We start from the raw sequence: 15,280 nt of genomic DNA, 5'->3' as shown, positions 1-15,280 counted from the left end.
TGATGATGATGGTGCAACTAGCGTACTTGAATCTCTTTGAATCATCAAGTTCGTATTTATTTCTTTTGAAAAGAAAGTTTAGTATTTGTAACTCCTTAAAGATTCTCCAATGTGAAGGATGAACTTTACCATTCAGATTCAGGTGCAGGTTCAGACTTTGTGGTTAATGGTTCAGATTCAGACTTTGCGGTTGGTGATAGCCTACTTTAACCTCTTTATTAAATCATCAAGTTTTATATTTGTAACTCCTTGAATTTTTTTACATTCTGATAGGTAACTTGAAACTTCATTAATCAAAACTGAAATTCGATGTCACCTTTGAGAATTCCCTGCTTCTGAACTTGATTGGATCTTAGTTTCATACTGTACGGTTCCAACAGTACCTTATTATCTAAGATGGTACAGTAGCAAGGTCCACGAAGACATTACAGTACCCCACGATCACGATTCACGAGATATACCCAGCCATCAGGAGATGTACCCTCTGCTCTTGAGGCTCTCCACTGCATCCCTGATGATCTTCTCCAGGGAGCTGAACTGCATCCCCAGCGCGATGAGCTTCTTCGACCCCACCTCCGCTCTGACCAGCCCAGGCTGGGTATCCGTGGGGAACCTGTGCACAAAGCAGCAACACAAAGTCTCAAGCACACGCAGAGATTTCAACAGCAGAAGACACAAGCATCCCCAGATATTCGCAGACATTCATTGTGAAAAGGTTTGGATGGTGGCTTACTTGGGCACTTTGTAGTTGGGGTAGAGCTCGGCGACTTTGGCCGCGAAGTCGCTCCAGTGAGAGATGGATTCGTTGCAGAGGTGCCTCCCGGATGCTGATGGGTTCTCGAACACCAGGATATGAGCCAAGGCAACGTCTTCCACGTGGACTGCTCCAATAAAGATATCCCTGTACTCCTCTGTGCAACCTGCATGGCCAAAATGGTGTCCTTCAATGTTTCGTTTAGCTTATTGGTAACGGCAAAATTGAGCAAACAAAGAACAATATTCTCAACACTACATGTAATTTGAAGCTAACATTAAGTGGTCAAAGACTATCTGTAACAATATTCTCAACAGTCAACACTATTTGGAAACCTGTAGATTTGAAATGTAACGAGTAAGCTAAGCTAGACATGATCAGAGGCTACAACTCAAAATTTTCGTATTTTGAATGAAAAGTTTTTTTCGCGACCGTGCCTTGGCACGTATTTCATTAAGAGGGTAGAAGCAAGATTACATGTTTGAGCAGTGTCATCTGGGGGTGATGATCTACTGTACAGAAGAAGTCTAATTAGTACTTACATTAGCACCATTCCGCGACCAAGCTACAAGGCTACCCGTGTCATGAGGAAGAAGAGATGGAGTGAAAGGTGATAGGCAAGTGAAACGTGCAGCTACCCAGATAGAAGCCTCCTCAGAAATCTTGAGTACCAGCTGCATCATTGTTTTCTCTTCTGTTGAAGGTGCGTGCGTTGTGTTCAAGCCAGATTGACCATGAAGTCAAGATCAGCATTGAGTCGAAAGATTTCCTAGCCACCTTGTCAACACGTTTCCTCACTGTCATCCACCAGTCGGCCAGAGAAAGATCTGAAACAAAAGGCGTTAGAGTCTGCCAGTTCACTTGTCAGAGAAACAAGTGCCAAACCTCCCTGGCATAAGAGCAGTTTATGATCAAATGATTGATGGTTTCAGATTCCTGCCTGCAAAGAATGCAAGTATCATCGTCCTGTAAATTGTGCCTCTTACGCCTCGATGCCGTCCAGCATCGGCCATGAAGAACGAGCCACATAAAGAATTTGCATTTAGCGGGTGCCCGCGACTTCCACAAGATCCTTGCTCCAGGTATTTCATATTGTCCGATGAAAAAAGCTCTATATGCCGACGCTGTGGAGAAGTGATGATCTTCTATCCATTTCCAAAGCACCCTATCTGGGGCGACATCATCTAGCGTGATCATCTCCAATTTGTCCCAGATGTTGAGGTAGTGTAGCAGAACCTGAACCATTAGAGTGCCCGTGATATCCTTGACCCATTTTCTATCTTGTAGCCCTTCATAGATCGTTCTTTTCTTGCGAATTTTGGGACCGACCGCCTGGAGCAGGCATGGAGCAATCTCAGCAATGGAGCGGCCTTCAATCCACCTGTCTGTCCAGAACAAAGTTTGTTTCCCATCTCCAACTTGTACCGACATGGAGTACAAAAGCATCTCAGTTCCACTGAATCAGGTAAGGCAGACCAAGATCTTGAGGAGTCTGTTTTCTTCAGCCACAACCAACGCATACGAAGTGCATAGCCCATGATCTGGAGATTTGTGATCCCAAGGTCTCCAAGAGCAGATGGTTTGCAAACCTTTGGCCAGGCTAGTAAGCAATGAACCCCTGAGACCATTTCTGTTCCTTTCCACAGGAAGGCTCTTCTGCGTTTGTCAATTCTCTTGATGACTCGGGAGGGGGGGGGGGGGGGGGAGGGAGGGAGATCGCAATGGCTGTATGAATGGGTATGGCCGACATTTTGACCTTAACCAGAACTGCCCGACCGGCCTTGCTCTTCAATTTTGCCTTCCATGTCGGTAGTCCTCCACTAATCATATCTACTAGAGGCAAAAGGTCATTTCTTCACAACCTTTTAGTAGATAGAGGGATCCCCAGGTACTTGCATGGAAAAGGCTCTAGGCATCCTGGAAAGAACTGCATCAACCTGGCAGTGTGTTCAAGATCACGTTGAATTGATGAAACGAGATATTTGTCCAAGTTTGTATGAAGATCAGATGCACCACCAAACAAATCCAGAATCACTCCAGTGACAATCAGATCCCGCTGCATTAGCGATAGGAACAACACAACATCGTATGCGTAGAGGTAAGTGCGTTCTTGTATGGCATTGTTGCCTAGGGACGTCAAAAGCCCCTCTCTATCTGCCAACCTGACCATGGAATTCAGAGCTTCCATTGCAAGGACGAAGAGCATGGGTGACAATGGATCGCCCTGCCTAAGACCCCTGGCATGGCAAATTCTCCCATCTGGGGATCCATTCAAGATGACCTTAGTGCTTGCCGTGGATAACAACATACTAATCCAATTAATCCATCGTCTTGTACAACCCATGTGTCGTAGAATTCGTAACAGGAAGGTCCAGTCGACCGAGTCAAAAGCTTTGCAGATGTCTACCTTGACCAACGCACATGGTGTCTTTCGTCGGTGGAGAAGTTTAGTTGATAGTTGCACAGCCCTGAAATTGTCGTGTAAAAGGCGCCCTTGTATGAACGCACTTTGGTTGTGACGAACCAGTTTGTCCAATTCATGAGGTAATCTATTGGCAAGCACCTTTGTAAAGAGCTTAGAGAAGCTATGGATCAGACTAATCGGACGATAGTCTCCAATATTTACTACGTCAGGCTTCTTGCGAAGTAGAACCATGTAAGCCGGGTTGACCAGGTGGAGGCTGCGACTGTCAAGGCACCAGAGAGCATGGAAGGCGCGCATGATGTCATGCTTAATGACCGGCCAGGCTATTTTGTAGAATGAACCCGTGAATCCATCAGAGCTGAGAGCCTTATCTAGTGAAAGCTCTTGAATCGTTTTCCAAACCTCCTCCTCCGAAAAACAATGATCAGTAGAGGACAAGTCAGCAGATGGAATACCCAGGCGTTGAAAATCCAGTGAGACTGTTGGTGTGGAGGCCGATCCAAGCAGGGCATCAAAGTGATGGAAGATTGCTACAGCTTTAGCTTCTTCATGTACAACATCAAGATGGCCCACCCTGAGCGAGCTGCGATGACACGCCTGTAGGTGGAAGAACCTTGTGTTGGCATCACCCTCCGCTAAGAAGGTGATGCGTGATCTTTGATGCATGATGGTCCGTAGTAGAGATGCAAGGCCCAAGCATTTGAGCTTCATCTTATTGCAAAGAGTTTGTTCATGATGTGCTAGTGTTCTGGTTTCCTGAGCCACATCAAACCTGAGCACCAGCTCCTTGGCAATTTCTAGTTGGAGCCGAACGCTACCTACATGTTTGGCACTCCATCACTTCAGCACGACCGCCGTACTGCGAAGCTTGTAATCTAAGGTGCGGAAGGCGTCGGCTTCCAGCCATGGACATGTCCAGGCTTGTTCCACAATTTGCATGCGGCCTTCGTATTTCGGCCAGATGGTTTCAAAACGGAAACGTTTGAACGAGGTAAACACGCAACAGGTTTGCAGGAGAAGCGGGGCATGATCTGAACATTGGGATGACAGTGCACGTAAGTTATGATCTGGGAAAGTCCACACCCAATCCTCGGAGACAAATGCTCTGTCAATGCGTTCCAAGGTTGGCTCCAACCGTTCATTGCTCCATGTAAAAAGGCGATCGTGCAAATGCAACTCCTGGAGCTCCAGATCATCAATCAGGCATCTGAAGCGACCCATCATTCTTCGATCAAGTCGTGAGTTGTTCTTGTCATTCGCCTTATATATGAGATTGAAGTCGCCACATACCATCCAGGAGTCGGTGCATCCATTCCTCACTTCACAAAGCTCAGATAAGAAACGTATTTTGTCCCCCTCCGATTGGGGACCATATACACATGTCAACCACCATTCCTCATTATTTGCCAGAAGCTTTACCTTAGCAGTCAGGGAGTTCTCGCAAAACATTGGGTTAGATGCTACCCAGACCTCTCGTCGCCATGCCAGAATTATGCCACCACAAGTGTGCGACGCAGGCAACGCATAGTAGTTGAAGTCATTTCCTAGCAACTACATAATTAACACATCATTACAATCATCAAGTTTTGTTTCTTGTAACGTAATTAGCGACACGCTCCTGGGCGACCAGGTCACGCACGACATTTCGCTTAGCTCTAGCATTGAGCCCTCGAACATTCCACATCAACATGTTTTCAGCAATCATAGTAACATATATCAGCGATCAAAGTTGCTAAGTCAGGTAGGGAGGAGCTCAGGGCTCAATCTCCGCTATCGTCGCCCTGAATAGCGGCCGACCATCAGGAATCAGCTCGTCAAGGGCTTCGCATTGGGAGATGGATAGTGTCGCGGTGAAGACCTCCAGGAAGCGCTGGAAGGCTGCAGCGTCTAGTGGCCCGACAGATGGCCCGGCAGATGATGAGATGCCCAACTTTTTCATAAGCACGTTCTGTGCTTGAAGTGCCAGTTTGTCGCTCGATGGCGAGACTTCTTGGCCAATCTCTCACTTCTCCTGATCGCCGGTGTTGTATTCGGAGGAGTGCGGGCCTTGTGCCTGGGCGGTGTTCGCTGCAAAGTGACCGGCAATCTCGCCCTGCAAATGGAACGTGCAAAGTTAGCCGCAGCATTCTTAACATGCATAGAGGTCTCCGGGGGGAAATGAAACGGTAGTGTATGTGTGGAGCCCCTGGTAAGGGTCACGAAATTGTTATGTGCTGTAGGATGTAAACCAGGAGCCGGAGCATCATCGAAGTGTACCACTTCGAAGTTGATTGCCTCATGATCTGAATCAGAGTGGAGGTTCAGTGATGCTTGCGCGTCAACGTGTTCGACCGGCGCAGGGATGTTCAACCCGGCGTCCATTGCTGGAACCTGGAAGTCTGGTTCATCCTCCTGAATGGCATCATGTGTGGCCAGCCCAGCCGCAATCGCCAACAGATGTGCTCCCGGCCCACTTGCTGCCTTTTCCTAGCCCAGCCCATCAGACGGAGCTGTGTTGGGCAGGATTGGCTGCGGCTTCGAAACGGGAGACAACTCCGCTCCAGCCTCATCGGGTCATGTGCAGACGATGGCCCCCCTCGCAGTGACCCAGGTGGGATTGTCTCCCGAATAATGCAGGGGTGTTGTCCACATGTGGGTGTCTTGCACTCCTCCGGGAATCTAGGACCACCTCCATCACCATCGGGTCAAAATCCCACATGGTTCTACTATCTCTCAGAGCAAAAGCAGCGATGATGACATCCTGAGCACTTTCCGCCTTGCCGCTGCTTGGGGGTGAGGCAACCAGGCACACAGCCGCTACTGTTAGTGTAGCTGTACCGCTCGGTGGGCCCACCTGAGCAACGGCACGCTCCCAGCGACCAAACGGCAGAGGCATGGGCAGCGACCATGCCAGTTCTGGGGGGCTTGCTGTCGCCGTCATTGCCACCATCGTGTACCCTGTCCTCACCAACATGGAGAATGGCAGCCCCCAGCCAGGACCAAGGGAAGGTCCACCACCAGAGCCCCCTGCTTCATCTGTGAACCGAGTCTTCTTTGGCCATGGATTTTTTCTGCTGCGTTGTGAGAAGCCCGGATAGTCCTCATCTTCCGAACTATCGTAGTTGTCCGGCGGAGTGCCGTCGTCAGATGAATCGCTGGAGATGTTCCAATCTTGTACCTCCACAATCCTGATGCACACCCTGTACCACAACCCATCATGCTTGGAGTGAATCAGCTCATGAGGCTTCAGGAAGAGGCCGCACTCAACATACGGCGCCGGCGGCTCAGGGATGAAGATCAACTTCTCATTCGGGACAAGGTCCGGATGAATGCATTAGCACGCAAGATACAAAACTGCATTATTGTTCCCGGCAAGATGTGCCGGGGCCTCCACCACCTCGGAATAGGCAGAAGCAAGAACAATATGTGCAGTATCCAAATTATGGGCGTGTGCAGGGATCCCTCGTAGCTCAACCAACACTTTGAACTGCATTGAGTCCAGGCTTGCCATGGACTGGCAGCGCCATCTTCTCCAGATCAGCTGGAACGATGCTTCCGGCAGCAAATGAGAGTGTAGAATCCGTTCAGCTACCGCCGGCATACTGAACTAAACCAAGAGGTCATCAGGGTCCGATCTCTGCACAGAATATTCCTCAGGAATGACATTGAGGAATTCCTCGAGAATTCATCCAACCTGCATGGCAGAGACCGACGGGCGCGCACCTCCAATAATCGCAACCAGAGCACAGGACGAGAGACGCGATTCACAAGTTTCAATCTGCTGCGACCTTGGTACCACACACATTTCAGTTGCCGAACGGCGAGAAGGATCACCATAGGGCCTAGGTGACGCCGGCGATGAGGGGATAGACATGTCCTCTGGACCTGATGATGGCGGTGCGCAAATTGCTGGAGGGAAGCCAATATGTCCAGTAGACTGAGAATAGGCTGACCTTGTCGCGTCGGAGGAAGCGACCGGTGATCCTCCCGTCTGCAGCGGAGGCAACGGGATGGGTTTCTGCAGGCAGCAGCGACATGGTCTGTGGCGAAGCAATTGAAGCATCGTCCCACCAGGTCCACCGGGACCGAGCGAGGGGCAGGATGCAGGCCGAGGTTGTCTCTGTGTTGTCCCCGACGGCGACGGACCTCCACCCAGCCCTCACCTGAAGGTCCCTCGTCACTGATGTTGGGGATATGCAACTCGCGTCCTGAAGCATGTGCGACATCCGAGGCCTCGCGTTCCAGCAGCATCCGCGGCCTAGGTCGGCCAGCCGAGGTGCCGGATGCAGGCCCTCTCCTCCGGGCATCTGCCATGAAACCACCACAAGGAGGGACGGAGCGATGGGTGACTAGCGAGATGTCCATCGCCACCGCCTTCCCCTTCCCTTTTCGGTGGGCAGCAGACGGCGACCTCGACTGCGACCCATTCAAGGAAGACGAAAAGGAGGCACTGTACCTCAGCCAGTCTGGGGTCCCCCTGACGGCCCCTCGGGTCGCCCGCTCGTAGGGATGGGCCAAGGGATTCAAGGATGGCGACCGGGGCGACCGCAATGCTAGAGACATTGCTGCCGACGGACCCGCAGAATCTTCTTCGCCTCCCCTCCCCCTCCCCCGTCCTTCGTCAGATCCGGAGCTACCCATACGAGCTTGAGAAGGCGCGTTGGGCAAAGGTGGATGCCGGGACCGGGCCGGTCGCCGGCGGTTTGGTTGGTGGATGCCGGGGTCGGGATAGCCGTCGGCGGGGTGCGCCCGAGATGCGCGGAGCTAGAGAGGGAGTTGGGATGCATGTATGTGCCTACCAGTCATGCTTTGAATGAAAAGTAGCATTCAGAGTTCAAACAAGTGCCTAAGCCTTACCTTGAAGGAGGCGTAGAAGGATGGACATGCTAGAATTGATGGTTGGTGGAATTATCGGGCCCATCACAGCCCCCGGGTTAACCACGGCCACATCTACTCCGTTCTCCTCTGCAAACTTCCACGCCGCCTTCTCTGCCAGTGTCTTCGAAACAGAGTACCAAAGCTACACGCAAAAGCAAACGTGACCTGAGCTGAGACCTGAGAGACAGAGATCAGCGGAATTACTGACGAAATCGAAGCTTTGCAGGCGATGCAAATCCCGCATCCTTCTTCTGCGCTGGTGTTCACCGAGTTTCCCAAGCTGATCACATCGTGCGGCATGGTGAAACTAGATTACGCTAGCGATGGGTAGGCTCACCCCGTTCTTCTCGCAGTAGTCGATGTCAGTCCAGCAGCGTTCGTCGGGGACCTCGCCGGCCGGCCACCCTGGGCTGGGCATGATGGCCGAGTTGGACGAGGTCAGCACCACCCGCCGCACTCCCCCGGCCTCCTTGGCGGCGCGCAGCACGTTCAGCGTCCCTTCCACCGCCGGCACGATCAGTTGCTTCTGCGGGTCACAAATAAACATAGCAGGTCAGTCTGGGGTAGAGGAGGGAGAGGACAGCGACGACGGGGGAATGGTTGGTACCTGAGGGTCGCTGACTGGGTCGATGGTGCAGGGGGAGGCGAGGTGGAAGACGCCCGAGCAGCCCCGCGCGGCGTCGAGGATCGCCGCGCGGTCGAGGAGGTCGCAGCGGAAGATGCGGAGGCGGCCCTCGCCGGCGCCGGCGGCGAGCGCGAGGAGGTGGTCCGTCTCCGCCTTGTCATCTGCACGCCACCGCGCGTTCTGATAACCACCGCATCCGAAGAAAGCGAGACCATGACATTGCTGCGTTCTGACCTGGGTTGAGGACGCCGGCGTGGACGTTGTAGCCGCGGTCGAGGAGGCGGCGGACGAGAGTCGAGCCGATGAAGCCGCTGGCGCCGGTGACCACCACCGTCTCCCCCTTCCCTTCCCCGTTCGCCATCTCCGACCTCCCCACTCCCCCCCTCACCTCTCTCGTCGTCTTTTCACTGAGCTGGTGCCTGTGTGTGTGACCGTCGTGTGGCTTCCGGGCACTGGATTTTTATGGATGCAGTTTGTCACCATCTCCGGAACTGAGAAAACCGCAGCCTCCTTTGGATTTTCCACAACAGTCTCAGCCAAATTAGCAATTGGTAGTGCCAAACGGGCAATTGGTGTTCGCACTTTGGTGCAGATGAGAAGAGACTGGTACATTCTGTTGCAAGTTATGCGTGCCTTAAACTGAACAGGAACATGCGTTTCAGATCAGCGCTGAAGAGAGTCTGAATTAAAGCAGAATTTACACGGCCAGTGATACATCTTTTCCTCAGAACATAAACATCTGTGAGTGACTCATAAATCATCACCGAAAATGTACTCCACAGTCTACATCAAGGAGCCATGCATAAAAGGATGTACGGTGACCAGCAAGAGCCAACAAAACACCAGTAGGCTTTTGTGAGCACCGTATATCTCCAAATGTGGAAACCTCAGTTATTTCACGGAATTAAGCAATTGACGGAATTATGTAGATCGGGAATGTGATCTGATCTCTACATGGCATTAATCCCCTCAAAATGACAACAGTTCACTAATATCCAAATCCGAGCCTGTGATACAGCTAGCCTCCGAATCCTAACCTACCTAGGAATGCTTTAGCTAGCCTCCTTTGATGCAGTGTCCAAAACTTGCAGTCGCTTGGCTAAGGTTTGATGAAGCGAGCCAATTTTCCAAGCACACCTCTCAGGTTGCGTATGCCAGCTCCTGTTTTAGAGCTCACCATCATCTACATCAACAAGTATCAGTGCATGAGACGACAATGTATTTTCATAAAAAAAAGCAAAGAGTGCACATTCGGTAAAAGAAGAGAGGCGAATTCAAGAGCTCACCACTGGGTTTACCACTGACTTATTCTTCTTTAGACTCTGCAGTCGAGTGTGCAAACAATTCTGTTAGGTAATAAACTGAAATGTGCATATAACAGGATGGAGTGGGAAAATAACCTCTTGGATTTCCACAGCACGGCGAGCGACATCTATCGGGAAAACTAAATCAGTCTTGGTCAGTACAATTTGGTACGGTGTCTTGTGCCTACAATTGCACAGAAATGTCAATTACAGAAACAGAGGTCACATTAGTATAAATATATAATTCAAAGAGGCAACTAAAATGTTCTGAGGAAATTTGCATACAATAATGAATTATTCTTGTTTTACTGACTATGATGTACTTGCATCAAGGCCATGCAAAAGTATGAACTATTTGAAACTAAAATGAACAAGAAAGGCACACCTTTCCATTAAATCTACAAGCTCATAGTCCAATGGCTTCATTCCACGTTTAGTGTGCACAAGAAGACACACTCTTTCTAGGCCAACCCTGGTAGAAACGTATTCCTTCACCTACAAATTGTAACAGTTGTTTTAGGAAGAATAGCAGATCAACTGACGCAGAATGCAGCATTACAAGATTCATTTTAAGCCTACTATTAAGATTTCAAGGTACTTACAAGGTCTTGCCATGATTCCTTAACTTCTTCCTTTGCATAAGCAAATCCATATCCAGGTAAATCAACAAGGCATAACTTCGATGCAAGCCGAAAGAAATTTATACTCTGCATTTAATAATTAATACTAATAAATAAATTTTAAGCGCCCAAAACCGATATAAGAAAATAAGCAACACTCTGTGCGCCACTCTTCGCACAGGTTCATCGCACACATACCTGAGTAAGTCCTGGCTTATCTGATGTTCGCACAATGCCCCATTGTCTTGTAAGTGCATTTAGGAGTGAGGATTTTCCAACATTTGATACACCTAATATTTCACTGGGTTAACAAAGACATTTGATACACCTAAAATGTCCCAACTACAACATTGTGGTTTCCGTCAGTAGTTCAGTTACCTGCGAATGCTATCTCTGGAAGTGTAGGAGGAGGGAATGATGAAGACATCTTGGCAGCAGCAAAGAATTCCAGCTGATTTCTGAACACCTGTCAATTATTTAATGTGAACAACAAATACTAATTGTAGCTTGAAATTCGCACAACAAAGTGCCAGATAACATCATAACTGTGTGGTAGATATGACTCTATAACCACCCCAAGGCAAAAGTAGAAGAGACTTTTTTCTGGCACTGATTATATGGCATAGTTCTTACACTTTCTTCTATGCGCTCACGTTCTGTGCTGGTTGAGAAGGGAACATTATCCAAAGGAGCAGAAATCTTGACATTGTAGCCAGCATTTTTTATCTCATTTAGACGCCTACGACCTAGTAACTGCAAACAACAGTAAGAGGATGTTACACATATAACTGAAGTCTGCGAGAAGGTTGATAAGAGGTAATTCATGTGTACATTATCTTCAACATATGAAAGGATTGATGGAGCTGGCTGTATAGCACGGAATTTTGCATTTATAGACATTTCAGTCTCTTCAGGTGCACACTTCACCATAACCTTCTCTGCTCTGGAAACTTTAAACAGAAACCAAAAGGACAGAAGGAACATATCAAAACAAAAGCACCAGATTACATATTCAACATAAATGTCTTTCATGAAAGACAATACTCATGAAAAATCGAAGCAAGTAAACACATATTTCATTTTTTTTTTCAGAATTCAGGAGTTCAGGATCAAATATCAAATCGCACGCTTCTCCAATCTAAAAGTAAACTGGCCTTGTAAAAGGTCCCAATGTGTAAGCGTCCTTTGAATATCCTCTTTATTTATTTAGTTCATTTTTTTTAGAAATGTCTGTTCTCATATCATATTTAAATCTTTTCAATATTGTACCCTGGTACAAGGAAAACCAATACAAAGATTCTCTACATTCCTTTAGCCTGACATTAATATCCCTAAAAAATGAAAAATATGCCATGTGTTACGCTTAGGGATAAGAAGTAGAACACTATTTCAAGGTCAGATAAAGAAAATATTCAACAACGAGGCATGTTTTATGTTTAAGGGTTTATTTGGTTGTGCACATGAAACAATAGAACTAAGAAGAATATACATGAGTAGTGCATTAAGCAATAAGATTAAGCTTAAGTCATATGAACAATTAAAAGTCAGAATTCGCACCATCCTGGACAGGAGGAGAATCTTCAATCCGTTTGTTTGAAGTGTCATAAGGATCAAGCTTCATTCGTTTTCTCTTCTTAGGAGGAGAAGGTTCCTCAGCATCAGGAACGACATCCTTCTTAGCAGGCTTTAACTTCTTCCCACTCTGGTCCAGCACTCGAGTAAGGCGAGGGCGAGGTTTCTCTTCTTCAGTAATATGACCTGGGTCATCTGATTTCTTGTTATCTTCAACTTCCTCATCCAAAGCAACATCCTTCGCTCCACCCCTTTTTGTACGCCTGAATTCTGTAGATGCATCAAATTTCTTCCCTTTTGATGCTCCAGAATTGTTACTGAGCGGTGATCGACCCTTGATCCCTCTAATATCAGAAACCTTGCTTGTACTCCTCCTCCCTGCACGTGAATCTTCCTCGTACAAACTTTGAGACTTCAATCTATGATCTTTTCCAGGAACAACTTTTCGACGGTTTATGGTGGAAGCAGTCTTTCTGGTAAACTTTGACTTGGAAGGCGAAACATTCTTGCCACCACCATCATCATCCCATGAGTCGCCGTCGATCTTCCTTTTCCTCCTGTCAAACCCAGACATGCTCTTCTTCTCACCAACTCGAGGCACTCCCTCACTCCAACGCCTTGTTGATCCCGCATCTCCTTGGCGCCCTTTGTGTCCTTCCGTCTCCTTGCTATTGTTCCAACTTGCAACCCTGGTTCCTTTTGCTCTATCATCTCCTCTTTCCTTGTTCTTTCTTCCACTGGTAGACCCGCCGCTGCTCCAATTTCTTTGCCCACCAGGGGCAGACTTAACGCGGGTCATGGGGTTTGTTACCGCTGCACTAGCACCTCGGGTGACAAATCTTTATGGTCTCAACTCAATTGAGCTTGCACGCCGAAGACCAACAGCCTAATCGAACCATGAATTTGATGGATTAGATATAAGTATAACGCAGCAGACAAATCAGTAACCAACTGAAATGGAGAATTGGAAGGAGCATCTAGTCGCGGGGGAAAACACCCAATAACACCCATCCATGAAAGCTGGAGTTACTCACGAACATAAAAGCAGTAAATCCAGGGCTGGACGGATCTCCGCCCCTCGCCAGTCCAGCAGCAGCAGTAGATGGCGAGGAAGATAGGGAGGAAGGCGATCTGGGGCGACGGGAGGTAGAGAGGACTTCGGTGGACGGAGGCGGCTTGTCGTGCCCGTCAGCCAGCGGTGAGGTCTGGAGAGGCACGGAGAACTGCGAGAGGAAGAACGTGGTTTCCCCTCCCGCCGCCGCCAACTAATTCGCCGCCGGCGAAGTGAGGTTTTCAGTTCTCCCCTAAACCCTTCCCTTCTCAAATGGGCTGGCACCTCAGCTATGGGCCACGAGCAAATATTGACACATAGCGGCCCAACTCACACATTTCGAAGGATAAGCCGGTTTGATAAGGGGGAAAAAAGAATTTCGTGGAGAAATTCCTATTGTTTGTACAGAAATAGAGGCTCGAGGGCAACTCCAACAGAGTCCCTACTCAGCAGTGAAAAAAACGCACTTCAGCAGGACTCCTACTCGGATCTCTACTCTAGTAGGCCCCCTACTTTCCTCCCTTCAGCCCCTTCTCCCACGAGTAGAGAGAAGCCCCTGCTCGACTATTTCTTTGGTTTTCCGCCTACGGCCGTCGGGACGTTCCCCATCGCTCCTCACTCGCGTCGACGGTAGCCGCTCCACCACCACACAGACAGCTGCGCCTCACCATCTTCGCCACTCCTTTGCCCAAGCCACCCTAGGTTGGATCCGCACGGGTGTCGACAACAAAGGGGCTGCCTTCCTGCCCTTCCCCATGGCCGACTTGGAGCTCCAATTCAACGGTCGCCTTCGATTCTGGCTGCCTCCAGTCAAATCAACAAATCCACGAGCTCCGATTCAGTGACAAGGAGTAGGAGGGGTGATGGAGGAAGCAGCGTACCGTGGAGGGTCACGATGGGCGGAGACGGAGGCGGCGCGGCAGGCCACCAATGCCTCTCCGTGTATTCGATCGATTTTGGCCGCCTCCACTCAAATCGACAAATCCTCAACCTCCGATTCGATGACGAGAAGGAGAGACGGTGGAAGGTCGCGACGGGCGGAGAAGGAGGAGGCATGGCGTGGAGGGACAATCCTCGAGCTCCGATTCGATGAGGAGGAGGAGGGACGGTGGAGGGTCGCGACGGGCGGAGTAGGAGGAGGCGCGGCGTGTAGGGACGCGACACGAACGAAGGCATTCGTGGGAGCCGGTAGCACTGGCCGATAGAAATAGATAAGGTAATAAAAGAAAATAAGAAAAATAAAAGAAAACAAAGAGTTATCCACAGATGAGTCCTGTCATGTAAAAAGTAGGGACTTACAAGTAGGGGCTTTTGTTGGAGTTATGTGCATATTCTATAATTCTAGAGTCCCAGAAAATTAGGGCAGCCTCTACTCAATAAAGTAGGAGCTTGAAGTAGGAGCCATTGCTGGAGTTGCTTTGATCACGAAGTATTTTTTTTCTAAGACAGATTTTTTTTTCTTTTCAAGTATACTGAAATTTAGTGTTGCAACGGGAAAGCTTTGAGTAGAGAACTTTTATGTACGTATAAAGCGGCGGCTTCTATTTTGAAGCAGTCAATCGTCGTTGCGAGGGCACATCAGTGACTGAGCAGGAAGGGAGCAGGCCCCACAATTTCCGAAAACTGCAGTGGGTTAGTTAGCATGATGCTGCAACTCTTTAAAGCATGTTCAGTTCACTGTATGAAAACAGGTCCAGTTTTTTCAGGGTTCGGTAGGATTCTGTATACTAGTAAGACTGCTGTCAGGCAGTGAGACACGACAAGACCTATGCCTGCAAGTTTACTGGTTGGTCGATGCTGTGCTACTATTCCAGCGAGCGATGGGTAATATGATGGTTAGTTAACCTAACCGGTGGCGACGTAGACTAATTACCGGAGCTATTCCATTAATTAAACAAAGTGTCTTATGTATTCAGTAGCTTGATCTCAGTCATGCCCGGTGAGACGTTTTTGTCACCGATCGGCCGAGAGCGTCGATCCTGGAGTGTGATATGGACAAACGGACGATCTCATTGTCTGAATTTTATGACGAATTCGCATCGCAAGAGAGACAAAAAGTCCTTCTGAAATTA

The 15,280-nt window shown here is 48.9% G+C and overlaps 2 protein-coding genes across 4 annotated transcripts; both read right to left on the bottom strand.

Moving 5' to 3' along the window:
- Positions 1–270: 270 nt before the first annotated feature.
- On the bottom strand, positions 271–9,097 carry LOC117837797 (phenylacetaldehyde reductase). Of its 3 annotated transcripts, none has more exons than XM_034717560.2 (6): positions 8,896–9,080; positions 8,644–8,822; positions 8,374–8,562; positions 8,016–8,178; positions 734–920; positions 271–613 (listed from the first exon to the last, which is right to left on the bottom strand). In XM_034717560.2, the coding sequence occupies exons 1-6, from the start codon at positions 9,020–9,022 to the stop codon at positions 469–471; spliced, it is 990 nt and encodes a 329-aa protein (XP_034573451.1). In that variant the 5' UTR covers positions 9,023–9,080; the 3' UTR covers positions 271–468. The 3 variants fall into 3 exon arrangements, with proteins under 3 accessions (XP_034573451.1, XP_034573454.1, XP_034573453.1); XM_034717563.2 differs by lacking the exon at positions 271–613 and adding an exon at positions 1,393–1,581 and having other exon boundaries at positions 817–920; positions 8,896–9,097; XM_034717562.2 differs by lacking the exons at positions 271–613; positions 734–920 and adding an exon at positions 4,708–5,271 and having other exon boundaries at positions 8,896–9,097.
- A 229-nt stretch (positions 9,098–9,326) lies between these two features.
- On the bottom strand, positions 9,327–13,492 carry LOC117837796 (uncharacterized). The gene is made up of 11 exons (XM_034717559.2): positions 13,192–13,492; positions 12,143–13,043; positions 11,417–11,535; positions 11,219–11,338; positions 10,964–11,051; positions 10,784–10,875; positions 10,568–10,672; positions 10,351–10,460; positions 10,062–10,149; positions 9,948–9,983; positions 9,327–9,844 (listed from the first exon to the last, which is right to left on the bottom strand). The coding sequence occupies exons 2-11, from the start codon at positions 12,954–12,956 to the stop codon at positions 9,761–9,763; spliced, it is 1,656 nt and encodes a 551-aa protein (XP_034573450.1). The 5' UTR covers positions 12,957–13,043; positions 13,192–13,492; the 3' UTR covers positions 9,327–9,760.
- Between the last annotated feature and the right edge of the window lie 1,788 nt (positions 13,493–15,280).

This window comes from Setaria viridis, chromosome 9, assembly GCF_005286985.2.
Source record: "Setaria viridis chromosome 9, Setaria_viridis_v4.0, whole genome shotgun sequence".
Lineage (NCBI taxonomy): Eukaryota > Viridiplantae > Streptophyta > Magnoliopsida > Poales > Poaceae > Setaria > Setaria viridis.
Note: the sequence above shows the minus strand (reverse complement) of the source record. Positions and strands in the feature narration are given on the sequence as shown.

Excerpts from the sequence above, each read along its gene's own strand:
- LOC117837797 (XM_034717560.2), bottom strand. The coding sequence starts at position 9,022 with ATGGCGAACGGGGAAGGGAAGGGGGAGACGGTGGTGGTCACCGGCGCC. Across the intron at positions 8,179-8,373 it reads ACTACTGCGAGAAGAACGGG|CTTTGGTACTCTGTTTCGAA; the intron begins GTGAGCCTACCC and ends TTTTGCGTGTAG. Across the intron at positions 921-8,015 it reads CCTTCTACGCCTCCTTCAAG|GTTGCACAGAGGAGTACAGG; the intron begins GTAAGGCTTAGG and ends TTGGCCATGCAG.
- LOC117837796 (XM_034717559.2), bottom strand. The coding sequence starts at position 12,956 with ATGACCCGCGTTAAGTCTGCCCCTGGTGGGCAAAGAAATTGGAGCAGC. Across the intron at positions 10,673-10,783 it reads ATAAGCCAGGACTTACTCAG|AGTATAAATTTCTTTCGGCT; the intron begins GTATGTGTGCGA and ends TATTAAATGCAG. Across the intron at positions 10,150-10,350 it reads CTTGTAGATTTAATGGAAAG|GCACAAGACACCGTACCAAA; the intron begins GTGTGCCTTTCT and ends GTGCAATTGTAG.